The sequence below is a fragment of the Ascidia mentula genome, chromosome 6 (genome assembly GCF_947561715.1).
Source record: "Ascidia mentula chromosome 6, kaAscMent1.1, whole genome shotgun sequence".
In the NCBI taxonomy this organism is placed as follows: Eukaryota; Metazoa; Chordata; class Ascidiacea; order Phlebobranchia; family Ascidiidae; genus Ascidia; species Ascidia mentula.
In genome coordinates, this window is record NC_138571.1 from 11268529 (window position 1) to 11296450 (window position 27922).

At 37.3% G+C, this 27922-nt stretch overlaps 1 protein-coding gene and 1 pseudogene across 5 annotated transcripts; one reads left to right on the forward strand and one right to left on the reverse strand.

Annotated features, from left to right (window-relative positions):
* The first annotated feature begins 13221 nt into the window (after positions 1-13221).
* On the forward strand, positions 13222-16115 carry LOC145906630 (NADH dehydrogenase [ubiquinone] 1 beta subcomplex subunit 10-like; annotated as a pseudogene). Its single transcript, XR_014402842.1, has 6 exons — positions 13222-13389; positions 13773-13913; positions 14392-14564; positions 15043-15179; positions 15313-15458; positions 15668-16115. The product of XR_014402842.1 is annotated as an NADH dehydrogenase [ubiquinone] 1 beta subcomplex subunit 10-like (transcript).
* A 2341-nt stretch (positions 16116-18456) lies between these two features.
* LOC145905655 (NACHT, LRR and PYD domains-containing protein 3-like) lies at positions 18457-25564 on the reverse strand. Of its 4 annotated transcripts, none has more exons than XM_082992909.1 (13): positions 25460-25564; positions 25316-25400; positions 25073-25235; positions 23565-24884; positions 23357-23422; positions 22820-23052; positions 22501-22656; positions 21885-22040; positions 21579-21734; positions 21311-21466; positions 20735-20866; positions 20174-20207; positions 18457-20110 (listed from the first exon to the last, which is right to left on the reverse strand). In XM_082992909.1, exons 2-13 carry the CDS (start codon positions 25361-25363, stop codon positions 20055-20057), a joined length of 2676 nt encoding a protein of 891 aa, XP_082849035.1. In that variant the 5' UTR covers positions 25364-25400; positions 25460-25564; the 3' UTR covers positions 18457-20054. The 4 variants fall into 4 exon arrangements, with proteins under 4 accessions (XP_082849035.1, XP_082849037.1, XP_082849036.1 ...); XM_082992911.1 differs by having other exon boundaries at positions 21311-21369; positions 21433-21466; positions 25316-25498; XM_082992910.1 differs by having other exon boundaries at positions 25316-25403; positions 25460-25496.
* Positions 25565-27922: the final 2358 nt, after the last annotated feature.

The window sequence follows — 27922 nt, forward strand, 5'->3', positions numbered from 1 at the left end:
TACGTGGCCTTAAGTTTGCTCGCCCAAAAGTAAACATTCGCTGTCACGCAATATTTGTTGGCTCGAATCAAAGTCCAAACATGTCGCTCACAGATGGAAGCACATTAATTTATTCACCTTTTGCATGGACGCAATACCTAACAACCTTTCAGGTTTTATCGATGACCATGTCTTACAATTGCAGCGGTTTTTTGCACAAAATGCAAACACCGTCATTCGAATTTTCAAAACAGTCTAAAAATGCGCATTTTCTGGGAACTGTCGACAACATTTTTGAAATAAAACGTGTTCATCAATTTAATTTTAGGGACAAGGGACTAATAAAAAAAAACTAGGACCCAGGACTAAAGATATCTCGTATAATTAAAGCAACCTACTAATTCAATGCATAATGGCCAAATTTCAGCTAAACACATGCCGGAATCCAGTTAAAAAACCAAGAACAAAGAACGAATTTTGCAGCAAAGCTTGGACACAGACCGGCAGCAAAAACAAAAAAAGCAAGCTTTCGTAAGGAAGAAAACACGACTCAGAGAAAGCACAAAGGTGCCCGTACACTGAAGACGTATTCGCGTAAAATGTCGTCATGTTGCGGCGAAACCGTCATGAAATCAGAAAATAAGTGTTAGGCCAAGTATCCTACATTTAACTGGTGACTCCGACGTGATTAATGTAAATTTATTTGCTTGCCCAGCCCTATTTTTCACCATTGTGCATTGTTGTACTCTGTATGTATGTAAGCCTATAACCCTATAACAACTGCTTACCTCACAGTTAATATTTTGCTCTTGAGAATTTGGTTTAGTCTCCTCCATTGTGCGGTTGTCAAGTTTGCATAGTTATGTTAATACCTCAAAGCACAGTCTGGACAGTTAATCAAAGATCATAGTTTAACAAAATCTGTTTTACCATTAGAACATACTTGTCACATAAAGTACGATATAAAGATGGTTGATCCAAAAAAGGTAACCAGTTTGATGGTTAATGCCTATGTGTTGATTTATATAAGCATTATTGAACACCACACACAAATAATTGGAGTCTAGCACTCCAACTTCAACTAAAAAAAAAACATTAGTGCCTCGAGCTTACACTTTCGCCTGGAAAACAATACGTGGCCTTAGTTTGCTCGCCCAAAAGTAAACATTCGCTGTCACGCAATATTTGTTGGCTCGAGTCGAAGACCAAACATAACACTCACATATGGAAGCACATGAATTTATTCACCTTTTGCATGGACGCAAGACCTAATAACCTTTCAGGTTTCATTGATGTCCATGCCTTGGTTTACAGGTGCAGCGGTTTTTACTGAAAATTAAAACACTGGGTGGTACGAATTTTCAAAACAGTCTAAAAACGCGCATTTTCTGGGAACTGTCGACAACATTTTTGAAATAAAACGTGTGCATCAATTTAATTTTAGGGACAAGGGACTAATAAAAAAAACTAGGACCCAGGACTAAAGACATCTCGCATAATTAAAGCGACCTACTAATTCAATGCATAATGGCCAAATTTCAGCTAAACACATGCCGGAATCCAGTTAAAAAACCAAGAAAAAAGAACGAATTCTGCAGCAAAGCTTGGACACAGACCGGCAGCAAAAACAAAAAAAGCAAGCTTTCGTAAGGAAGAAAACACGACTCAGAGAAAGCACAAAGGTGCCCGTACACTGAAGACGTATTCGCGTAAAATGTCGTCATGTTGCGGCGAAACCGTCATGAAATCAGAAAATAAGTGTTAGGCCAAGTATCCTACATTTAACTGGTGACTCCGACGTGATTAATGTAAATTTATTTGCTTGCCCAGCCCTATTTTTCACCATTGTGCATTGTTGTACTCTGTATGGATGTAAGCCTATAACCCTATAACAACTGCTTACCTCACAGTTAATATTTTGCTCTTGAGAATTTGGTTTAGTCTCCTCCATTGTGCGGTTGTCAAGTTTGCATAGTTATGTTAATACCTCAAAGCACAGTCTGGACAGTTAATCAAAGATCATAGTTTAACAAAATCTGTTTTACCATTAGAACATACTTGTCACATAAAGTACGATATAAAGATGGTTGATCCAAAAAAGGTAACCAGTTTGATGGTTAATGCCTATGTGTTGATTTATATAAGCATTATTGAACACCACACACAAATAATTGGAGTCTAGCACTCCAACTTCAACTAAAAAAAAAACATTAGTGCCTCGAGCTTACACTTTCGCCTGGAAAACAATACGTGGCCTTAGTTTGCTCGCCCAAAAGTAAACATTCGCTGTCACGCAATATTTGTTGGCTCGAGTCGAAGACCAAACATAACACTCACATATGGAAGCACATGAATTTATTCACCTTTTGCATGGACGCAAGACCTAATAACCTTTCAGGTTTCATTGATGTCCATGCCTTGGTTTACAGGTGCAGCGGTTTTTACTGAAAATTAAAACACTGGGTGGTACGAATTTTCAAAACAGTCTAAAAACGCGCATTTTCTGGGAACTGTCGACAACATTTTTGAAATAAAACGTGTGCATCAATTTAATTTTAGGGACAAGGGACTAATAAAAAAAAAACTAGGACCCAGGACTAAAGACATCTCGCATAATTAAAGCGACCTACTAATTCAATGCATAATGGCCAAATTTCAGCTAAACACATGCCGGAATCCAGTTAAAAAACCAAGAAAAAAGAACGAATTCTGCAGCAAAGCTTGGACACAGACCGGCAGCAAAAACAAAAAAAGCAAGCTTTCGTAAGGAAGAAAACACGACTCAGAGAAAGCACAAAGGTGCCCGTACACTGAAGACGTATTCGCGTAAAATGTCGTCATGTTGCGGCGAAACCGTCATGGAATCAGAAAATAAGTGTTAGGCCAAGTATCCTACATTTAACTGGTGACTCCGACGTGATTAATGTAAATATATTTGCTTGCCCAGCCCTATTTTCCACCATTGTGCATTGTTGTACTCTGTATGGATGTAAGCCTATAACCCTGACAACTGCTTACCTCACAGTTAATATTTTGCTCTTGAGAATTTGGTTTAGTCTCCTCCATTGTGCGGTTGTCAAGTTTGCATAGTTATGTTAATACCTCAAAGCACAGTCTGGACAGTTAATCAAAGATCATAGTTTAACAAAATCTGTTTTACCATCAGAACATACTTGTCACATAAAGTACGATATAAAGATGGTTGATCCAAAAAAGGTAACCAGTTTGATGGTTAATGCCTATGTGTTGATTTATATAAGCATTATTGAACACCACACACAAATAATGGGAGTCTAGCACTCCAACTTCAACTAAAAAAACATTAGTGTTTCGAGCTTACACTTTCGCCTGGAAAACAATACGTGGCCTTAAGTTTGCTCGCCCAAAAGTAAACATTCGCTGTCACGCAATATTTGTTGGCTCGAATCAAAGTCCAAACATGTCGCTCACATATGGAAGGACATTAATTTATTCACCTTTTGCATGGACGCAATACCTAACAACCTTTCAGGTTTTATCGATGACCATGTCTTACAATTGCAGCGGTTTTTTGCACAAAATGCAAACACCGTCATTCGAATTTTCAAAACAGTCTAAAAATGCGCATTTTCTGGGAACTGTCGACAACATTTTTGAAATAAAACGTGTGCATCAATTTAATTTTAGGGACAAGGGACTAATAAAAAAACACTAGGACCCAGGACTAAAGATATCTCGTATAATTAAAGCAACCTACTAATTCAATGCATAATGGCCAAATTTCAGCTAAACACATGCCGGGATCCAGTTAAAAAACAAAGAACAAAGAACGAATTTTGCAGCAAAGCTTGGACACAGACCGGCAGCAAAAACAAAAAAAGCAAGCTTTCGTAAGGAAGAAAACACGACTCAGAGAAAGCACAAAGGTGCCCGTACACTGAAGACGTATTCGCGTAAAATGTCGTCATGTTGCGGCGAAACCGTCATGAAATCAGAAAATAAGTGTTAGGCCAAGTATCCTACATTTAACTGGTGACTCCGACGTGATTAATGTAAATTTATTTGCTTGCCCAGCCCTATTTTTCGCCATTGTGCATTGTTGTACTCTGTATGTATGTAAGCCTATAACCCTATAACAACTGCTTACCTCACAGTTAATATTTTGCTCTTGAGAATTTGGTTTAGTCTCCTCCATTGTGCGGTTGTCAAGTTTGCATAGTTATGTTAATACCTCAAAGCACAGTCTGGACAGTTAATCAAAGATCATAGTTTAACAAAATCTGTTTTACCATTAGAACATACTTGTCACATAAAGTACGATATAAAGAGGGTTGATCCAAAAAAGGTAACCAGTTTGATGGTTAATGCCTATGTGTTGATTTATATAAGCATTATTGAACACCACACACAAATAATTGGAGTCTAGCACTCCAACTTCAACTAAAAAAACATTAGTGCCTCGAGCTTACACTTTCGCCTGGAAAACAATACGTGGCCTTAAGTTTGCTCGCCCAAAAGTAAACATTCGCTGTCACGCAATATTTGTTGGCTCGAATCAAAGTCCAAACATGTCGCTCACAGATGGAAGCACATTAATTTATTCACCTTTTGCATGGACGCAATACCTAACAACCTTTCAGGTTTTATCGATGACCATGTCTTACAATTGCAGCGGTTTTTTGCACAAAATGCAAACACCGTCATTCGAATTTTCAAAACAGTCTAAAAATGCGCATTTTCTGGGAACTGTCGACAACATTTTTGAAATAAAACGTGTGCATCAATTTAATTTTAGGGACAAGGGACTAATAAAAAAAAACTAGGACCCAGGACTAAAGATATCTCGTATAATTAAAGCAACCTACTAATTCAATGCATAATGGCCAAATTTCAGCTAAACACATGCCGGAATCCAGTTAAAAAACCAAGAACAAAGAACGAATTTTGCAGCAAAGCTTGGACACAGACCGGCAGCAAAAACAAAAAAAGCAAGCTTTCGTAAGGAAGAAAACACGACTCAGAGAAAGCACAAAGGTGCCCGTACACTGAAGACGTATTCGCGTAAAATGTCGTCATGTTGCGGCGAAACCGTCATGGAATCAGAAAATAAGTGTTAGGCCAAGTATCCTACATTTAACTGGTGACTCCGACGTGATTAATGTAAATTTATTTGCTTGCCCAGCCCTATTTTTCACCATTGTGCATTGTTGTACTCTGTATGTATGTAAGCCTATAACCCTATAACAACTGCTTACCTCACAGTTAATATTTTGCTCTTGAGAATTTGGTTTAGTCTCCTCCATTGTGCGGTTGTCAAGTTTGCATAGTTATGTTAATACCTCAAAGCACAGTCTGGACAGTTAATCAAAGATCATAGTTTAACAAAATCTGTTTTACCATTAGAACATACTTGTCACATAAAGTACGATATAAAGATGGTTGATCCAAAAAAGGTAACCAGTTTGATGGTTAATGCCTATGTGTTGATTTATATAAGCATTATTGAACACCACACACAAATAATTGGAGTCTAGCACTCCAACTTCAAGTAAAAAAAAAACATTAGTGTTTCGAGCTTACACTTTCGCCTGGAAAACAATACGTGGCCTTAGTTTGCTCGCCCAAAAGTAAACATTCGCTGTCACGCAATATTTGTTGGCTCGAGTCGAAGACCAAACATAACACTCACATATGGAAGCACATGAATTTATTCACCTTTTGCATGGACGCAAGACCTAATAACCTTTCAGGTTTCATTGATGTCCACGCCTTGGTTTACAGGTGCAGCGGTTTTTACTGAAAATTAAAACACTGGGTGGTACGAATTTTCAAAACAGTCTAAAAACGCGCATTTTCTGGGAACTGTCGCCAACATTTTTAAAATAAAACGTGTGCATCAATTTAATTTTAGGGACAAGGGACTAATAAAAAAAAAACTAGGACCCAGGACTAAAGACATCTCGCATAATTAAAGCGACCTACTAATTCAATGCATAATGGCCAAATTTCAGCTAAACACATGCCGGAATCCAGTTAAAAAACCAAGAAAAAAGAACGAATTCTGCAGCAAAGCTTGGACACAGACCGGCAGCAAAAACAAAAAAAGCAATCTTTCGTAAGGAAGAAAACACGACTCAGAGAAAGCACAAAGGTGCCCGTACACTGAAGACGTATTCGCGTAAAATGTCGTCATGTTGCGGCGAAACCGTCATGGAATCAGAAAATAAGTGTTAGGCCAAGTATCCTACATTTAACTGGTGACTCCGACGTGATTAATGTAAATATATTTGCTTGCCCAGCCCTATTTTTCACCATTATGCATTGTTGTACTCTGTATGGATGTAAGCCTATAACCCTAACAACTGCTTACCTCACAGTTAATATTTTGCTCTTGAGAATTTGGTTTAGTCTCCTCCATTGTGCGGTTGTCAAGTTTGCATAGTTATGTTAATACCTCAAAGCACAGTCTGGACAGTTAATCAAAGATCATAGTTTAACAAAATCTGTTTTACCATTAGAACATACTTGTCACATAAAGTACGATATAAAGATGGTTGATCCAAAAAAGCTAACCAGTTTGATAGTTAATGCCTGTATGTTGATTTATATAAGCATTATTGAACACCACACACAAATAATTGGAGTCTAGCACTCCAACTTCAACGAAAAAAAACATTAGTGCTTCGAGCTTACACTTTCGCCTGGAAAACAATACGTGGCCTTATAGTTTGCTCGCCCAAAAGTAAACATTCGCTGTCACGCAATATTTGTTGGCTCGAGTCGAAGTCCAAACATGTCGCTCACATATGGAAGCACATTAATTTATTCACCTTTTGCATGGACGCAATACCTAATAACCTTTCAGGTTTTATCGATGACCATGTCTTACAATTGCAGCGTTTTTTTGCACAAAATGCAAACACTGTCATTCGAATTTTCAAAACAGTCTAAAAATGCGCGTTTACTGGGAACTGTCGACAACATTTTTGAAATCAAGCGTGTGCATCAATTTAATTTTAGTGACAAGGGACTAATAAAAAAAACTAGGACCCAGGACTAAAGATATCTCGTATAATTAAAGCGACCTACTAATTCAATGCATAATGGCCAAATTTCAGCTAAACACATGCCGGTATCCAGTTAACAAACCAAGAAAAAAGGACGAGAGGACATATGCTGCAGCAGAGCTTGGACACAGACCGGCAGCCAAAACAAAAGCAGGCTTTTGTAAGGAAGAAAACACGACTCAGAGAAAGCACAAAGGTGCCCGTACACTGAAGACGTATTCGCGTAAAATGTCGTCATGTTGCGGCGAAACCGTCATGGAATCAGAAAATAAGTGTTAGGCCAAGTATCCTACATTTAACTGGTGACTCCGACGTGATTAATGTAAATTTATTTGCTTGCCCAGCCCTATTTTTCACCATTGTGCATTGTTGTACTCTGTATGGATGTAAGCCTATAACCCTAACAACTGCTTACCTCACAGTTAATATTTTGCTCTTGAGAATTTGGTTTAGTCTCCTCCATTGTGCGGTTGTCAAGTTTGCATAGTTATGTTAATACCTCAAAGCACAGTCTGGACAGTTAATCAAAGATCATAGTTTAACAAAATCTGTTTTACCATTAGAACATACTTGTCACATAAAGTACGATATAAAGATGGTTGATCCAAAAAAGCTAACCAGTTTGATAGTTAATGCCTATATGTTGATTTATATAAGCATTATTGAACACCACACACAAATAATTGGAGTCTAGCACTCCAACTTCAACTAAAAATAAACATTAGTGCTTCGAGCTTACACTTTCGCCTGGAAAACAATACGTGGCCTTAGTTTGCTCGCCCAAAAGTAAACATTCGCTGTCACGTAATATTTGTTGGCTCGAGTCGAAGTCCAAACATGTCGCTCACACATGGAAGCACATTAATTTATTCACCTTTTGCATGGACGCAATACCTAATACCCTTTCAGGTTTTATCGATGTCCATGTCTTACATTTGCAGCGGTTTTTGCACAAAATGCAAACACCGTCATTCGAATTTTCAAAACAGTCTGAAAATGCGCATTTTCTGGGAACTGTCGACAACGTTTTTGAAATAAAACGTGTGCATCAATTTAATTTTAGGGACAAGGGACTAATAAAAAAACTAGGACCCAGGACTAAAGATATCTCGTATAATTAAAGCGACCTACTAATTCAATGCATAATGGCCAAATTTCAGCTAAACACATGCCGGAATCCAGCTAAAAAACCAAGAACAAAGAACGAATTCTGCAGCAAAGCTTGGACACAGACCGGCAGGAAAAACAAAAAAAGCAAGCTTTCGTATGGAAGAAAACACGACTCAGAGAAAGCACAAAGGTGCCCGTACACTGAAGACGTATTCTCGTGAAATGTCGTCATGTTGCAGCGAAACCGTCATGGAATCAAAAAATAAGTGTTAGGCCAAATATCCTACATTTAACTGGTGACTCCGACGTGATTAATGTAAATTTATTTGCTTGCCCAGCCCTATTTTTCACCATTGTGCATTGTTGTACTCTGTATGGATGTGTAACGTTTATGCTGTGACGTAGTGTTCACATTTACGTAATTTTCCATTAGTTAATGCAGAGTGACTTAGCAGTTCGTACCAGGAAGTGTAACTCCTATTTTCTGAAACGACACAGGAGATCGCTCGTAACACGTAATTATGTATCGCGGTTCTCACGCAAGCCGCATGACTGAATTGTCTTTAAATCTCTGGTTTCTGTGGCCCGAATTCATTCCACATCGTGGAATCGCCACTCTGCGCTGGGCTTCTGCCTAGTGTGGTGTCACCATTTCATTCTACATTTTGGTTCGCCTTTAGCGTAGAATCACCGTCTGTATATTCTACTCTGGGGCTCAGTTGTATTCTGCACATATATCTTTCGTCTTTGGTGAATAAAACAAACTAACACAAGTTTGGTTAGTTACGAAGAGGAGTCAGGAGTCAAGGAAACGCATATCGCAGTTGAACACGCAATTCAAACTTCTAACTGTATTGTTGTAGTTTGTTACACAACATAAACGGAAAGAAACAGCAGTGCGCAGTAACATAGGTTGCAATAGAATGCCCTTGGCGGCACAGAGGAACACTTATATATGAGGTGGTCACGTGACACCACCACGTTGTGCAATCATTCAGGCGAAACACACTACATCCCCCTTTCCTCAAAATGCGAATTCGGAATCGGAATTACCGGAATTACAAGTCCAGACGAACGGGTGGTTTTACGAACCGACCGGAACGCGTACGTAGTTCACATTGTTCTGGAATCGGCCGTATGTGTCGACGGTTACGTCGCAATCACCGGTTTGGGGTATCGACGATGTAAGAGCGTGGAAGTGAAGTGTGAGAACGTACAATGCCTTCCTCTTCACCGATCCAAGCGTACGTTTCCGGGGAAAGTTCAGGTAGAGACCGTACCCGATGTCGCTTGTCGTAATTTTGCTTTTGATTTTTCTTGATTTCGAGATCTTTAGCTCTGAAACTCGATAAATAAGACCAGTTAGGGACAAGAGACGACGTCCAACACGGAATTGTCGTCTTCAACCGTCTTCCCATCAACAACTCCGCTGGGCTGTATCCGGAAGCCAACTTTGTAGCACGGTAAGAAAGTAACGTCAAAACTGGGTCTTCGGCTTTGCTCAGAAGACTTTTTACCGTCTTTACAGCCCTTTCCGCTTCTCCATTGCTCTGTGGATACAGTGGGCTGCTAGTCTGGTGAATGAAGCCATATTTGTTGGCGAAACACTGAAAAAGATAGGAATTGTATTGTGGGCCGTTATCCGACATGTCTGGAATCCCATGACGGGAAAAAATAGACTTCAAGTGACTGATAATGTCCGATGAGCTCGTGCCATGAGCGAGTAGGGACATCTCAATGAACCTCGAGAAGTAATCTACGACCAATAGATACATTTTACCTTGGAAATACAGCAAATCTGTTCCTACTCGTTCCCATGGTCTACTGGGCAGAAGAGAAGGAATCATTGGTTCTGCTGACATATTTCTATTCCGCTGACACTTAATGCAGCTGGAAACAAATTGATTAATGTCGTTGGTAATACCTGGCCACCAGACAGAATCTTGGGCTCTCCGTCTACACTTTTCCATCCCCGGATGTCCAACATGGATACTGCGCAAAATTTCATTTCGCAGAACTTCAGGAATGATAAGTCTGGAGCCTTTGAGAAGCAATCCGTCAACAACAGTTATATCGTGGCGCACTTGGAAATATGGCTGCAGCGAATCGATATACACTCGTTTAGGCCAACCGCCTTTAGTAAGTTGAATAACTTTTTGACTTAATACGTCACACTTCGTCGCGTCACGGATTTGCTGTAACCGTGTTTGAGATGCGGGAATGTTAGCAATTACCGCAACAACGTTTTCTTCTATCTCATGTTGCAAAGTAATTTCAATTGCAGAGAGCGAGTTTAGAGAAGGCGATCTAGAGAGTGCATCAGCAGCATGCAAAGATTTACCAGGTACATGAACTATATCAAAGTGATACCACAACAAACGCATTCTTAACCTTTGCAATCGAGGGGACAACTCATCAATATTCTTTTTTCCTAAGATGCTAAGAAGGGGCTTATGATCAGTCTCCATAATAAACTTTAGCCCAATCAAATATTCACGAAACTTTTCACACGACCAAGCTACTGCCAAAGCTTCTTTCTCAATTTGAGCGTACCTCTGTTCTGTTTTCGTTAGTGCTCGTGATGCGTAGGCTACTGGACGAAAGTTACCGTTTCTTCGCTGTAATAAAACAGCCCCGAGTCCATACGATGATGAATCAGCAGAAACTACAGTTTCAGCCCGAGGATCATAATGTTGAAGAATGTCAGCGCTCGTGAGAAGATCTTTTATTGCCTTAAAAGATTCTTCATGTGGACGAAGCCACTGCCATGGTTCATCCTTCTGTAACAGTCCACACAACGGTTTAGATATGTCTGCCAAACGGGGAACAAATTTTGCGAGTTGATTTGCTAAACCCAAAAACCTGCGCAATCCCGTTATATCGTTAGGAGGTTTCATGGACACTACTGCTTCTATTTTTGAAGGATCTGGATAAATACCATTTTCATCAATGATATGACCTAAGAAACCGATTCGTTTCGCAGAAAAGACACACTTATCTGCATTTAACGTTACTCCAGCCTGCTGTAGGCGCGACAAGACTTCCATCAAACGCTCGTCGTGATGTGTCTGAGTGTCTCCAAACACGAGAATGTCGTCCATGTGGCACAAAACTCCTTGAAGTGAGTCCAATATTTGTGACATTTGTCTTTGGAAATGTTCTGGAGCAGATGTTATACCGAAAGGTAATCTATTAAAACAGAACCTCCCCACTGGTGTTATGAAAGTGGTGAGCAATCGAGATTTTTTTGAGAGTACAATTTGCCAAAATCCCGAATTAGCATCCAATTTAGAAAAATATTTAGAACCGGATAGGCGAGCAAGTGTTGCATCAACAGTAGGCAGCATCAGTCGTTCGCGACAAACATGTTTATTTAAGTGAGTATAGTCCACACATATTCTAACGGTTTTGTTTTTCTTTGGGACCACAACCATGCCGGCGCACCAATCAGTTGGTTTAAGTACACGAGAAATAACTCCAATTTCTTCCATTCTTTTTAGTTCGGTTATAACTTTATCATGTAAAGGAAGTGGCACTCTGCGAGGTGAAGTGAGACAAAATGGTTTTGTTGAATGTATGAGTTTTATATCATAAGTGGGTGTCAATTGTCCAAGTCCCGAAAAAATCTTGGGGTATAAATCGGTAAACTTACTTTCAGATTTTACTGCACAAAGAGACTTGAGAATATTCAGAGACTCTATAGCCGGCCAACCAAGTAGTGATTGCCGTAATCCTTTGACAACATAAATATCTTGTACCGACGAAATACCTTCATGTTCTAATTTGGCTGAGAATTTTCCTTTTAGCGAAAGTCGAACACCCTGAGGACTCCGCAACACTTCACTGCAAGGTAACAATTCCGGGGCATCCAAGAAGTTATGTAGTTGAACAGAAATAGCAGTTACATCCGCACCTGTGTCTATACGGAAGTTGATTGTTTTGCCATTAACAAAAACAGAAAAGTTATTTTTCTGTCTACCTGACATAGCGGTACAAATATACACCCGTCCCAAGTACAAAGGCAACTTATTTTCTTCTATGAAATGAAGTGATTTGCTTTTACATACCGACTGGAAATGACCGCGCTTGTTGCACGTGTGACATGTAGCATTGCGCGCTCGGCAAAGTTGCCTTGGATGAGCCTCGCATTTCCACACCACTGGCATCTTCCCTCGGGCTTCATTCCAGTGCTTGATTGGCGCTTGCGTTGAACGCGCTCAACGTCGGCATAGGAATGATATGTGCGACGCATTTCCACCTGCTGCTTTTTCACAATCTCAGTGTTTCTGGCCATATTCACTGCTTTATTCAAAGTTAGATTAGGATCTAGTAGCAATCGCTCAGACAAACTTTTATCAAGCAACCCAACCACGATACGATCTCTTATCATTTCTTCTTTTAGTTCGCCAAAATTGCAGCTTTCGACTAGTGAAAATAGTGAAGTTATAAATTCATCAATAGTTTCTCCAGGTCTTTGCGCACGTGAATTAAACTGGCATCGTTCATAAATTACATTCTTACGAACATCAAAGTATTCATCAAACTTTAATTTTACAATGTCGTACGTTGTAACTTCGTCAGCAGATAAACCGAAAGAGTTTAGAATATCATCGGCCTTATCGCCGAGAAGGTATATTAGTGTATCAGTTTGCTTTTTCTTTGATTCGTCAGACAATTTAGACGCTGATCTGTAGCGATCAAACCTGCGAATCCATGTCCTCCAGCTTTCCGGCTTGTTGAAATCAAAGCATTCCGGCGGCGATATCTGGAAAGCCATACTCTTCTATCACTTAGGTAGTGGACAAGGCAAATATCTTGAGGTCCAGCTTCTGACACCATGTATTGTTGTAGTTTGTTACACAACATAAACGGAACGAAACAGCAGTGCGCAGTAACATAGGTTGCAATAGAATGCCCTTGGCGGCACAGAGGAACACTTATATATGAGGTGGTCACGTGACACCACCACGTTGTGCAATCATTCAGGCGAAACACACTACACTAACAACACACATTTCTACAGATGTAAGCCTATAACCCTAACAACTGCTTACCTCACAGTTAATATTATGCTCTTGAGAATTTGGTTTAGTCTCCTCCATTGTACGGTTGTCAAGTTTGCATAGTTATGTTAATAAATTTCAGCTAAACACATGCCGGAATCCAGTTAAAAAAACAAGAAAAAAGGACGAGAGGACATATGCTGCAGCAGAGCTTGGACACAGACCGGCAGCCAAAACAAAAGCAGGCTTTTGTAAGGAAGAAAACACGACTCAGAGAAAAGCACTTTCAAATTCAAAACAGTGTAAACGCGCATTTTCTGGTGACTGTCGACAACAATTTTAAAATAAAACATGTGCATAAATTAAATTTTAGGGATAAGGGACTAATAAAAAATACTAGGGCCCAGGAGTAAAGATATCTCGTTTAATTTTAGGGGTAAGGGACTAATAAAAAATACCAGGGCCCACTAAAACATGTGCTTTATATCATCAATTTTGCCTGATTGGCTTTTTCAGGAGTGTTTTGGTTATTAGCAATTATGGCATTTTTTCATCATTAGTATTTTAGCGGTTATCACATTTTTATTAAATTTTTGGGCTTGCTATGTGTTATGTGGTTGTTTGTATTTTACAGGATCTTTGATATTTACCTTGACACACCTCACTTGTAAAAGTTGTTTTTGTGTGTGTTGGGCTGTGGTGAATCGGTTCCCAAGCCACATGACAAAATAATGGGATATAAACTTGCTTCAGCATCTGCGCCATTGAAGGATGTGTGAGTTTTAAATGTGATGTTAAAACTTGTTTAAGTACAATGCATCTAATTTATGTATTTAAAAATTGGGGCAATATGCACAGATTATCTTATAATTGTAAGAAAAATAGCCGTCCCATGATGATGAAAACAGTATGCCATCAGAATTAGTTAAACATTAGTTGGTGCTAAAACATTTTAAACAAATATATAATTCACCAAGCAAGAGCTTATAAAAGAGCTGCATATAGTGCACACGGTTTCGACCTATTAGGTCTCATTGGTGCAGCTTGCATTGTACAGATGTTGCCATTGTGTGGACTTTACAGTCTCTGACACTTCGTTGAGAACTTAACTTACTCCTAAAATTCCGCCTAGCTAGCATTGATGAGACCTAATACGTCAAAATGGTTTGCATTGCGTAAATATATGAAACATGTCAGATCATGGAGATGTTGTTTATTACGGAATTTGTATAACATGTTTTGTATTAATTTAGCCCTGGAGATGGTGGTCCAATTGAAGACCCCATCGACAGGGAAAAGAACAGAACTTACCATGATATTGAGCTTGAAGTTCCGGAGTTTGAGATGAAAAGTAAAATAAATCCTTTGCCATTGATGTGGTCATGGGTTTATTACTCTTTTACCGGACCTGCACATATAGCACACAGTAAGTAATGGCTTTGTAACCTATGCCCTTTGTGTATATTCAGGACAAACTTAATCCAGCTTTAAAATAAAACCAGAGTGCTTTGTATTGCCCAATCCTTGCCATAAATATATAGATATGTATATATACCCTTTCTGACGTGTAAATGGCTTTGCTTTCCATGTATATCACAATCACATTGGTATTTTGCAAAGGGTTACAAAGCATGTTAACTTTGCATGTGTTAAAGAATGCTTGGCTAATTAGCTAACTTAAGTGATTTCTTATCAAACCAAATAGTACAAAGCAAATTTATTATTAAAAACTGCATCTTGCAATCATATTTGGTCTTTCACAAAAATATGTTTTTTGGACTCTTTTAGCAGTATTTTCATATATTGGACGGTCCAATTTGGACCAATGTGCTTGGGTTCTGTAACTCGTACAACACAAATCTCACAGCCTGCAAAAATAACAGTTTCGTCATTGTTACATGCAGAATTTTTTGACTCCATCAGCATTCAGCAGCTACGCCGCTTTTATCACCGAAAACTTCGAAGGGTGCCAGAAATTTGCGAGTGTCCTGTTTGATTTGATTTGTGTTTATGAGGCTGAAAAACAATTCGACAGAGACAGGTGCATAGAAAAAAATTTATGTGTTTTAAAATCAATCCATATTTAACAAGCCCATCCCATTTGCATGACAGATAAGAGATTGTATGTTTTAAAACAAAAAACACAAACTAAAGTGTTGTTATTTTCTTTCAAGAAAATATGAGCAGGAGATTCTGCATATTCTCCACAACCGAGTTCAGGCATGCATAACCAAGAACACAGCCAACCACATGTGCTAAAATACATGTGGTAAAATACAGGAATTTGAAAGACAGACTGAAAATGCATGGCGTACCAAGTGTAAGTTGTGATACCAGTTTATATTTTCATTACTCAGTGCATTGGTGTAGATACAAAACAGCATTAAAATTTTCTGTCTTTTCATTGCATGTAAGGTTATTAAAAAATCAGATTTTTTTGTGTGTGCCAGTTATAATTGTCAGGTTAATTATGTACATTGTTGGAAACTTTTTCAACGAATCCTTGTTTTTGAACATTTTTTCCTGTAGATGGTGATATCGGACAACACATTAATGCTCGAAAAGTGTTGAACAAACAGAAGAATCGTTTTATTGAAACCAGATACTTGGCGGCAAAGAATGGAGAAAAGGTGAACACTGAGGAGGATTCGTAAACAGAGTTCCGCGCATGTCTATTTATGTTGTGTTCTTAACTTTGAAACACTCGTGTGATGAGTGAGGGTTTCCGATCTTTGCAAAATTGAAACACATTCACAAGAAAGCATTCAGAGTCTTATGATAACTATGGTGATGGTGAAAGCAACAACATTTGGCGAAAAATGATCATAACCGTTTACTTAATTGCCATAAGAAAGCCAGTATTTTAGTTGGTATGTCAAACATGGTGAAATTATGCTTCGTTGCACGACTACTAATTATTATTATATTCTATGTTGGACCACACATATAAAATATTTGCAAATAAATATTAATAACATAGAAATCAGTGTGGTACTCACGTGTTGCGTGTCCATTGAAGCGTCAAGTGTAAACATTTGTCTGTCGATGAAGCGATACCTCTTGCTGATATAAAAGAAATTGCGTAAATGTCTTGAAAACAGACTTATGGTGCAGTGATAAATAAATAGTATCAAATAATATTTTGTTGTGCTTAAAAATCTGCGGCTTGCTTTTATTTTTAACGTCACATTGCAATATTAAATTAATTTTCTTTTCTAACTGTGCAGGCCTGGTAATATATAGCTATCTTCCCTGTGTTGGATGCCACCATAGGCGTCGATTTTTCAACGTTTTGCAAAATACTAAGGGTGACTTTTCCAGGTTTCAAAAACCGGCAAAAAAAATCCGTCAGTCGTATCACCCTAAACATAGGAAACGACGCAAATTCCGTTTCGTGTCAGTTTCTTTTTACACCGAATCATGTTGTCGTAGCACTAAATTTTAAACACTTTAATTACGAACCCCTATACTGAAAGCGGCACATTTTTGTTTCACTCGGTCTAATGCAAATTTAGTAATTATGAAGTAACAAACAAATCATGCTACAACAACTGCTGCTTTGTCATGATTGTGACGGTGATAATACAGGTCGATTGAAACTAGCTTATATCGCTTAGTATAATGTATGTGGTTTTTCTGACAAGTAACTTAAACAAAATGCAGGGGTGACAATACATACGTTGTCACCCCTGTTTGTTTGTGAGGGGTGACATGTCACCCCTAAATCGACGCCACCACACCTTGATATGCAATAATACCATGCTATTACCAAGCAAACAAACAATGTTTTTAAACTGTTGGTGCCTCTTTGTACATAGTTTTCAAAGTAACGTTGCAATTTTAAAGAAAGAGTAAGTTTGTATAGGAGTTACACACCACTGTAGAGTAAACCAACGACTTTTCATTTAAAAGAAGACCCTAACGAAGCTGCAAAATTTTCAGACCCTGGAGTATCTTTTGAGAAAAGCAAAAAACTTCAACGCCTTATCGACAGATTTGAAACGCGGCCTCAAACAGTAACAAGAAAAAAACAAACATTAACATGACTGTCTATTGCAAAATTGTAAATAGAGCCGTTTCTATCCATGCTACTAATTTTTTAACTAGATAGTAGTCGAATACAACATTTATCGGTGGGAAGTATGGACAAATTGTTTACGTTTCAGCGGCGACAAACAGCGACTGGAGAGAATTTTTACTCAGTGGTCAGTTAGGAGTTATTTATGTGGATAATTTTATCGATAATCAGCAGAGTAAAAACAAAATTAGACAAAATCCTTTACAACGATGTTAATAATGGAGCTGTTATCACGTGAAACGCCCCCGGCTTGTTGTTTTACGTCATTGCTGTTTCCCTTCTGTCTTTTGTTTCCCCTCTCTACCTTGACGCTTTTTGTAAGCTGCTCATTTGAGTACTGATGATGAACCCTGTATGAGTTCGAAACGTCTACCAGCATTATGATGAACAGCATTCTAGCTTTGGCTTTTTTATTTAGAATGGAGTAATAGTTATTGTAATATCGTGGGCCAACCGGACGATGCCAGGTGTGTATCTCTTACATAGTGAGACTCAACCTCAACGTGATAACAAAAAAATTTTGGGAAGGTCCATGGCTTTTTGGTCACCACGTGGTTACGCCAATGGCCCCTAGTGAGTCACATCAGCGGCACCCCATTTCCTGTTAACCATCATCGAACGTGTATAATGTTGTTTTTTCCCTGTTAATCCATCTCAGCCTTGTCCAACATACACAGTGACTCGGCGTATTCCAACCATTACATTAAATTATAGATGAAATCCAGCCTTTACGCTGGAAATCCTAACTTTACAGAAAACAATGCCGTTCGCGGGCCTTGATGCGCCGCACCGATTGCACTCCCTCTCGTGGGGCCTGAATCCAACTAAGGGGGTGTGGTGCTGCCTGGTCTCCGCATCTACAAGTAAATGTTCGGTCATTAGCAACACGCATTCTTTATGCAATCAATTTGTGTTTTTCATGCCGTACCGCTCCTGCACCTAGAAAATTGCCACTAATTTTGTGGCTGATTCAGCTGTGGTTGCAATGCCTGTAAACCTTATGATTTACACTTGATAAGTTTGCCGAGAGATTTACTGTAAACAGTATTTTGTTTGATTAACATATTTGGCTTGCAGAAATCAACATAATGAAATGTTGCGCAACGGGCAAAACAAATAAAGCTTTCCTTGTGTTGAAATAGCCTTGCCTTGGTCCTATATATCATCAAATACCCCTTGTTTGGGGAAAACCTTATGCAGAAGTCATAAAATTTTCAATAGCTTTATGACGGAACAAATACAAGTCGATTAAAGTTGAACATGATTTGCTGCTCACGAAAACTAATGCGAACATAAAAATTGTACATTTAAAGTTTTCAAATGGGGATGCTACACAAACAAGCACAATCTAAGTTAAATCACTTTTACATACATTGCATGCGTATAAAACAAAATCATACAAAGAGAACTGGAAACGTGATCACAAAGTACACAAATAACAGATACAAATATGAACGCAACTGGCTTGAAAGCTGCAATCTATAATATAGTGCAGTGAAAAACAGCAAAAATACACACTGTAGTGGAATGCAACAAACTACATCTTTACATTCTTGTTTATATTAAACAATTATTTTCAATACACTGCACCTATCAACATGATTAAAGCCATTTCATAATCATTGAACTCAGAACAAAAGTTATTTGGAACAAAAATGATTCATTGACAAATATTATATGACAAGATTCATGATAGATATGAAAGTTATGAGAGGGAAGAAATATATGGTACACAGCAAATTCCAACCCTTTTTTACAATACAAGTTACACTTTGGCATTATTTTCAAGACCGGGCCTCCAAAATATGGCAAAAAATTACAGCATACATATACATAAATGACGAACGCAAATGACACAGAACTTACAACCATGTATCGGGAAAAACCTTGGCAAAGACAGCCAAAAGCCAGGTGTATGCAGTCATATATTAGAAATATCAAATAGGGCCAACCTTATAGAAGTAGATTTAAAACCATGAAAAGGGTATTCCTAAATACTTTGTGACGTCTTTTTTAGGATGCCCAGAAAACACGCGCTTGTTCAAACCAACGTTTATTTGCATGAGGCGTTGGCTTTGCTATCGTCTGTGTTTTAGTTAAACATGTTGCATACCTATCCTTCTTTAAAACTAATAATGGAGCAAACAAAGTGCTGTAGAACAGTGGTTCTTAACCTGGGTTCGATTTTAACCTGGGGTTAGACTAAGGTCCAATGATTTACAAAAAATCATCATTTTTTTAGTCACATTTTTTTTTAAATTAATTGCAGAGAGTTACGTAGGCACGGGGAGGTTGAATTGCAACCGTAAACATGACAACTATTTGTACTCGCATGAGTTTAGATAGTAATTTCTGGGCAATTGCGTGAATTTGAAAATCGTTCGTAGTCTCGGTTGACATGAACAATCAGCATATACATGACATCATTATGCTTCAGAAAAGGGCATTTAAAAACATATGTTTCGTGCTGTTATGCAATCAAAAAACATTCCCACGAGCTAAATATGCTTTACAGAGCAACCTCGGGCGTCCAACTGAAATATTATGCGAGTTCAAAATCCCGGACTTTTTTCCCCGAACAATCTTTGAACACCATTGCATTCTAGTTGCAGAAAAACAAAAAAACATAACATCGTGCATGGGAAAATGACTTTGCTTGGACACAGTAACCCAAATTCATTAAAATTGTGTTACATTGATTTTAATTTATATTCCGTTTTGTTTTAAGCTTGTTTATTCTAATTAGGTTATTGCTATTTTTGCTTTTCTTTTTCTTTATACTCTCAGGGTTCAACGAATGCTTGCGGAGGATCCAAAGGTTTCAGCGAATTTATAATGTCAATTCCTGTAGTGATATTGATGTAAAGAAATATCGATGAAACTGATCAAGGATTCTGAAAAGGGTAAAATAACATAGTTGCATGTAACTCACAAAGAAAATAAACCAAGCAACTCACGTTCATCTCTAGGTTGTTTATCAATGACTGATTTCTACAAAACAAGAACATACAGTTTTAGCACAAACTTTTCAAAATGGGTTTTAAATGCAAAATTTGTTAAGGACAAGACAAGCAATTCCCAAGTCAAGAATCAAAATTCAAAAGAAACACAGAAGATATTTAGTGTTTCACCAGGAACCAAATGGGAAACCCAACAGAAATCTATTTTGGCAACCATTTGAGAACCCAACAGATCGACGAATGATTGTAAGGTGCCACAAAGTGTAAACCTGTGTGCCTGAATCTAAAAGCCAGCGCAGAAACCTTATACGTCACATTGACCTTTATGGCTCTTTTGCACATAATCCTAATTGTTATTATTTACAAATTGCAGGTGCAAAGTTTTTTATAATATTATTCCTATTTTGCATTGGTGACCTGCCCTACAAATCATGACCTCCCAATATCGTTCGCAGTCAGTCAGTTTATGGGTTGACCGAATTCAATATAATTCAATAAAATATCCCTATCCAGAGTTCACTATATCATCAATTCACTATTTTAAGAATGAAATATTACCAGTATATCAATGCCTTCTTTAGTCAGATCCATTTCAGAGACAAATAATTTTTCAATCTTACTCAAGCAGGTGGAAAGATGGACAGCCCCATCAATACCAATGGCATTTTGTTCCAAGCCAACAAACTCCATCTTAACAAAAGTAAGCATTAAAAAAATATAAATCCATCGATAACTTTAGATCTGAGCTTTTTAACTTTTTCATATTACCCCAAAAAGCAAATTGATCTAATCTGTGACCCAATTATAAAATTGCAGCAAAACATGTCACAGTGTTTTCTGAACAAAAATAATTCTCAAAGATCTGGTCAATCAAATAATCCCAGTAACTTACTTCACCTTAGATTCAAGCAATTGCTGACAAAGGTAATTTGATAAATATCATGCAGACAAATCTGTGAAACATTGTTGTATAACAAAACTCTCAAAACTTTGCTTAGCAACCCCATGATAGTCATGACCCACAGGTTGAAAACCACAGCCTAGTGTGAAAAATCCATCACCCCCAAAAAAGCAGCAAACATTAATTTAAAGGTTTTTAAAATAATCTGAATCATGGTTTTTCGAATTGTTTACCTTTGACTTGCGACATTTAATGGCGTTGCAGAATGTAGATACATCAGTTATACCACAATCTTGTACATCCAAAAACATAAGTTTATGAATAAATAAAGATAACTGGTTGATTCCTTCATTACCAATATTGTTGCTGGGAAGAAGAAGTTTCTTTATCTAAAACAGAGCATTCTATTCAATTGCAAAAGGGGGTATATAACTTGATGTACACAAAACAATAAAAACTATCCTGAAGCCATTAATACAACAATGTACAAGTAAATCGCACCTTGGTCTGTTGTTGTAACATAGTTACAGTCAGAGGTTTTAAATCGGTTATTCCACAATCATCAAGAAACAACTCCTGTATGTAAAAAACACATTGTGCAAGAAGTTTTATTCCATCATTTCCAATTGGGTTATTTGAAAGCTCAAGTCGGGTAAGCTAAAAAATAAAGTAAACAGTTTGTTTCATACATACATTAGGTTTTAGATAAATAAATGTTGGTAAAAAACAAATCAAATCATTTTAATGATTGCAAATTATAATCCATGAGTTACTGAGTTAACATCAAACATAAATTTTTGGGATTACCATGCATTTCTTTGCCACAATAGAGTCAGTTAGTGGCCCCACGTTGAACACCTGGCACCTATCTAACACCAAGGCATCAGTTTTATCTACACAAGCTGCAAGTTCTTGTAAACCATCATCACAAATTGGATTGTTGTCCAGTAATAGACAATGCATCTGTAATTGTATAACTCTTTATTATCAGTGATGCACCGAAAGTTCAGTTTAGGAAACCGAAACTTTTATACTGCATGCAACGCTGATACGCAAAGTTTAGTGTAGATTAAAATCAATGTTTTTTTTGTTTGCTGTCACTGAAATGATGAAAATCAACTTTAAGTATTTGGTACAGCAGTCGAGGTTATTCTTTAAGTGCCCCAAAAAGCTGTATGATGAGATTCGATCCCATCATTTATTTCGTTTTAGGAGATGGGTATTGGGCTTCGGCTGAATTAGAAAATTGCTGTTTCGGTGCATCACTACTTTTTATAGTAGTCAAGCAATTAATTTTTTAAAAAATTTAATTTATGAAACATTTTTGGTCTTAAAATAACACAACAACATTGATTTGTGGTAAACTTTAAACTTTTGCCAAGTCTTCACTGACTCTCGTTTACTTGTGTACAAATATACAAACCTTGGAATCTCTTTTCTTCATTTGTTCTGAAACTTTGCTCACATCTTTTATCTTACACGATTCAAGGATTAATTCATCACTTCTTGGAACATGTGGTAAAATATACTCAATCTGTTCCCCTAGTATTGGGCAGCACAATATGTCGAGTGTATTAATCTGTCAAACACAACAAACAACAGTTACAATAATTTTTATGGACAACTACAGTCGGCATCAGTTGGTAGCTGAACTGGTGAATAATAGTGATACCAAATTTTAATAAAGGAAAAATACAACATATTTTTAAATTTACCACAAAAAAATGTGTGATTATAATTACCTTGCACTGCAATACTTGTAATGCTGGCCATAAATGCTTGTTTTTATTATTGACAATCCTAACACGAAACACAGGCTCCTGAAACTTAGATAAAATCCGCGTAATAGCATGAATTGTGATGTTTGTGTCATCACCATTCACATCAAATGTAAAGCAAGCAGGAATACTGCTGACAAACTTATTGACCAACTCATCAGGAACTTCCAATAAATCAACAAACCACTCTTTCCATTCTGAAAAAAAAATTTTTACATTCAAAGAGAGTAAATAATACCTTGTGTTACTAACAGACTGTTCTAAATTCCTATAAAAAAACATCCACAACAAACATTTCAAAGTGAATGTGATTGTTAAGTGTGTTTTGGGAAAGTGCGGAATCAGAAGGAAGGGTAGGCTGAAAGATGCAAACACAAAATTTTCTGTGATTAAGGTAGTTTGTTGGTGTTTCATTTGCAGGATTGCTATTGGTTCATGTGCAAGATGAATTAATTTTTCTGAAAAAAAACAAGAATTCTTCTATTTTACCAAAAATAGTACCTGACAGTACTGTACGAGATCCTTTGACATGTTCCATCATTTTGTTCAGAAATATGGATGATTTTTCTAAACAAAAACAGGTAAAACTTAAAAATATGATAGTGGTGGACATAAAGTTCAAGCCTTTTTTATCAACATAAAAATGGCCATCAATTATTTTGAAAAATTTCCTTTACTGTATACATCAACTCAAAAGCAAAGCTCATACTTTGGTTGGTACTTTTTCCTAGCATGAGACCACATAAAAACCTCCTAACCATACTCCATTGACCTCCAGCTACCACATCATCGATCATTTTCTCAAACTCTTCCTCTGGCATGTAGGTGCTGATATACTTGGCTGAGAAAATCTCCTGGAACAACTGGTGGCAAAAATATAGAATTTTGTCACCATCAAACAGGCATTGATTAAATGCAAGTTGACGAGCCACGACTATCACAAAATCTTGAGCATTCATGTCATCAAGGCCTTCTTCTTTGAGGTTTTCCATAGTAAAGATCACACTCCTTCGTAGCATACCCTTGTAGGCCATTCTGCCAAGCGGTTCCCATAGATTGTTGATATCCAAGCCTCTGGCATGATTTGAATGCCTTAAATGCTCAAGGATTGCTGTAAAAACTCCAGTAACAGTAGTCACAGAATAGAGGTCATCAGCACTGCTGTACAGACCCACAATTACTATAAACTGTAATAGAATGGGATTATGACATAAATCAAATAACTGGGGGGCTTTTGTGTTTAATATATGCCAGAGTTGTACACTCTTTTCTCCAGCATAAGCATCGAACAACTGTTTCATGCTCTCAGTTGAAAGATCTTGAATATAAATGGTCAAATCTGGACGCAATTCAGACGGAATGGTGATAATTGCATGGGGTCTTGAAGTGAAGATGAGCCTGGAGTCCTTGAAAAACTTTTTGCTGCAAAGATTAGCTACTAGCTGTTGAATAGACAGTGGTGTGTCATAAGAAGCATTTATTGGTTTTACATTTACAAGACTCCAAACAGCCTGATCGTAACCATCCATAATAAATACACACTTATCTGGATTGTTGACCATCCATGCAAAAGCATTTTCTCTAGTGCTGTTATCTAGACAAGGAAAAAGGTAATCCATAAAAAGCTGCCGTGCAGTTAGCTTGTCACTGTATTCCATGTCCATGAATCGCAAATGGATTGGCACCAGATCACTAACAGCCCTTATTAACCTTTTGGATGTAGTGGTTTTGCCAGACCCAGGTTGCCCAATTAGTGCAGTAAATTTTTTTTCGCTCACCAACTTAACTAAGTCATTGAAAGGCACATTATAGCCTACTTGCAAGTTTCTACTAGAGGATTTTACAGTGGAGGATTTAAACACTTTACTTGCATCTTTTACCCCATCATAAAACTGGGTTTCTATGAAGGTAGGATGCACAACAGGAAGGTCAACTGCAGATTTTAACTGAACAGGTAACAAAACATTTGCCTCTAGATGTTTCTCTTGGTATTGAACCACTTTGTGGATTGCTTCTTTGTTTATCCTGTCTGAAAAGCAAACAATTTTGATGAATGGATGCACACCTTTGAACAAAAACATTATCTTATGTTGACTGTTTAACTTCTGAAACTACTTTGCATTTTAGCATGCTAATTTTTGTGTTTTGTGATAATTACCCACATAGCTCTAGTAAATAAGTACATTTTCGGCATGTGATTTTATAACCGGTACCAACTTTGTTCCGGAACTGCTTCCAAAGCTGGTTGTGCACTTGGTCCAGCAATTTGTTGAACATTTTGTTGAAAATTCTGGACAATTTGTAGATTTTCATAATTTAAAGTTTTGGTCAAATGAAATTTATTTTGATGGTGGTGCTCCTTAGTTCCAATATGAAGATTCTAAACATGTGTTTTTTAAAGTCACAAATGAGGCATTTCTTTGAACTTTTTTCACAAAAAAATGAATTTATACTGCTTACCTCACAGTTAATATTTTGCTCTGGAGAATTTGGTTTAGTCTCCTCCATTGTGTGATTACCAAGTTTGAATGGACATGCTTATAGCCTACTTTAAAACACAGTCTGGGCAGTTAATCAGAGATACTTTAACAAAATCTGTTTTACCATTAGAACCCACTTGATAGTTGATACCTATTTCCTTGTAAGTAATGTTGAAACATTATTGCACACCACACACAAATATAGGTCTAGTAATCGAACTACAACGAAATAAAATACACTAGTGCCTCGAGCTTACATTCGCTTGGAAAACTTTACATGGCCTTTGTTTGCTCGCCCAAAGTAGATATTACTGTCACGTAAAATTTGTTGGCTCGAGTCGAAGACCAAACATAACACTTACATATGGAAGCACACCAATTACTTTGTTTCCGCTGCCGCTTTTAACTCGAACAATGCACCCCCAAAGTCGACCAAATTAAAATGGTCAAAGTTAGTTTGCGTTTCCATGGCAAATATTGTTGAAGCGTAACGGATGAAAGAATGGCTTCGATGACTCCCAATGCGTCATTTGTGTCAAGAAAGTTAAAAAAAAAACATTTTGATACTGACTGTTGTATAAAAAATCCCTTGCCATTTGTGCCAAGCGTTATCAATTCATTAAACTTACGAGCATCCAGGAAGCAAAATATATCGCGTGTCAAAATCATCAAAAATCAGGATTCCGTAGGGAATTCCCTTTTATTATTTTATTTAAAATTGGTATTTTGAAACCGCTTTCTACTATTTTTCGTTCGCACTCTGTCTTTCTGACGACATCGCTAGTTATCTCTTTGTGTTATGTCTTTCAACTTTTGCTACTTTTTCTCAATCTCCCTTGCCGCTTAATCGCAGCTTTGTTTCTGTCTCGTCTTTGATATCTCCCTACATATTTGCCACTCTTTCCACAAATAAACAGGTCATGGATCTCGGTCTAACCATAGATACTAAAACATGGAATGGAAACTCCGCTGAAAGTGCGCCGTCACGCATGAGTAACACTTTACGCGAAATGAAAAATGCATTGGGTTAACTGCGATTTTGGTGTTTTTTAAGGGGCTTAAAAACCTATTAAATAGAACAAAATTTAAACTTTTTTAAAGTGATAGGAAGTTTGGTCCCTCGTCTTTTGAAATATGTGGATGATTTTGAATAAATCGTGTCGCATCATCTTTTAAGGCGATTTGCTGTCTACTGCCTTTTGGGTCAAACTATAAACAAATAATTGCGCGCTTTTGCTGTTTGCAAGCAGTGGGAGGCTAAATCGAGTAATATTATCAACTACTATGCTTGTTATGTAAAATCAACTACTTGCTTATTATGTTTTTTTCTAGGACAGTATCTCTGCACACAGTAATGCGATTGTTTGGGAATATTTATTTTGCAAAAACAGGGCATTTGACAAACAGTTGACAAACGATAGTATGACTGCTTTTTTCAGTATCTTGATGAAGATGGAGATGAAGATATTATAATGAGCCAAATTATTAAAATCAGTTGATATCAGGAAATACCTCACCAACACCATGTTCATACTGCTGAGTGCAAATGTTGTCAGTAAAGTCCAACACAAAACAACATTTTAGTGCATAATATGGGTTTGAAAAAGCTAAGCCCTGACAAAATATATGTTGATTGCTTGCAAATACTCAAGGGCAGTGGGAATACTTCCAATATAAACCAACTATAATTTGTTTTTAAGTTTTTGCATACGAGCAAATTCTGAAAACTTTCATCTTTTTCTTCAACATGACATGTCTCCTCAGAAGCATTTTAATACATATCTAAATCAAATTCTGTTGTGTTTTACTTAAAAATAATCTGAGAAGAAAAAAAATGACTAGTGAAAAAGGTTGTTAATATATTAAGGTCCAATTTTGCTGAAACAAAAGGCAATTATGTTTAGTTCAACAAAACATTACATATTTTCAACTGTGTCAGGAGCATTCAACCAAGTGTTATGATAAGAGTAAAAAAAATACTTCTGTTATGTGTGCAATAGTTTGACAAAAATAATTTCCATCAAATTTGTTTTCTTCTCAGGGATATCGGACTAATCAACACTTAAAAGGCAAACTTTCGGACAAAAATGCCAATATGCAACCAAATATTTACAATGAAATCAAATAGAAAACTCAGTGATGTGTGGGAAAAATGTATAAGGTAGATTACTAGTACAAAAAAAGTTCATTAATATTCACAGAGCATCGGCTCATATGTGGCATGAATTGCTCAAAACCAATGGAATATAAAAAACGACACAAGAATTTATTTGATTATGTCAATATGTTTTAGATAGTTACCACTATTTATTTATTATTTAATATTATTTGCATAAAAGATGAAAAACGGCCAGATTTAAGTATGGTTAACCAAGTAAATACAATCTTTAAAATTAAGCAGCTAAATTTGGCCCTATCTTATCTGGTTTACAAAGGCTACAATCTGACATTTTGGGCCAAAAACTACTTCATGTAGTACTGCACTATCTGTCCAACATATGTCTTTACAAAAAGTGGAGCTATGAAACATTTTGATACATACCCAATACAATAATGACTGCAAAAATGTGACCTCTGGGTCAGACTG

Excerpts from the sequence above, each read along its gene's own strand:
- LOC145905655 (XM_082992909.1), bottom strand. The coding sequence starts at position 25,363 with ATGGAGGAGACTAAACCAAATTCTCCAGAGCAAAATATTAACTGTGAG. Across the intron at positions 23,423-23,564 it reads AGGAAAAAGTACCAACCAAA|AAAAATCATCCATATTTCTG; the intron begins GTATGAGCTTTG and ends GTTTTTGTTTAG. Across the intron at positions 20,111-20,173 it reads TAAACAACCTAGAGATGAAC|AATCCTTGATCAGTTTCATC; the intron begins GTGAGTTGCTTG and ends TACCCTTTTCAG.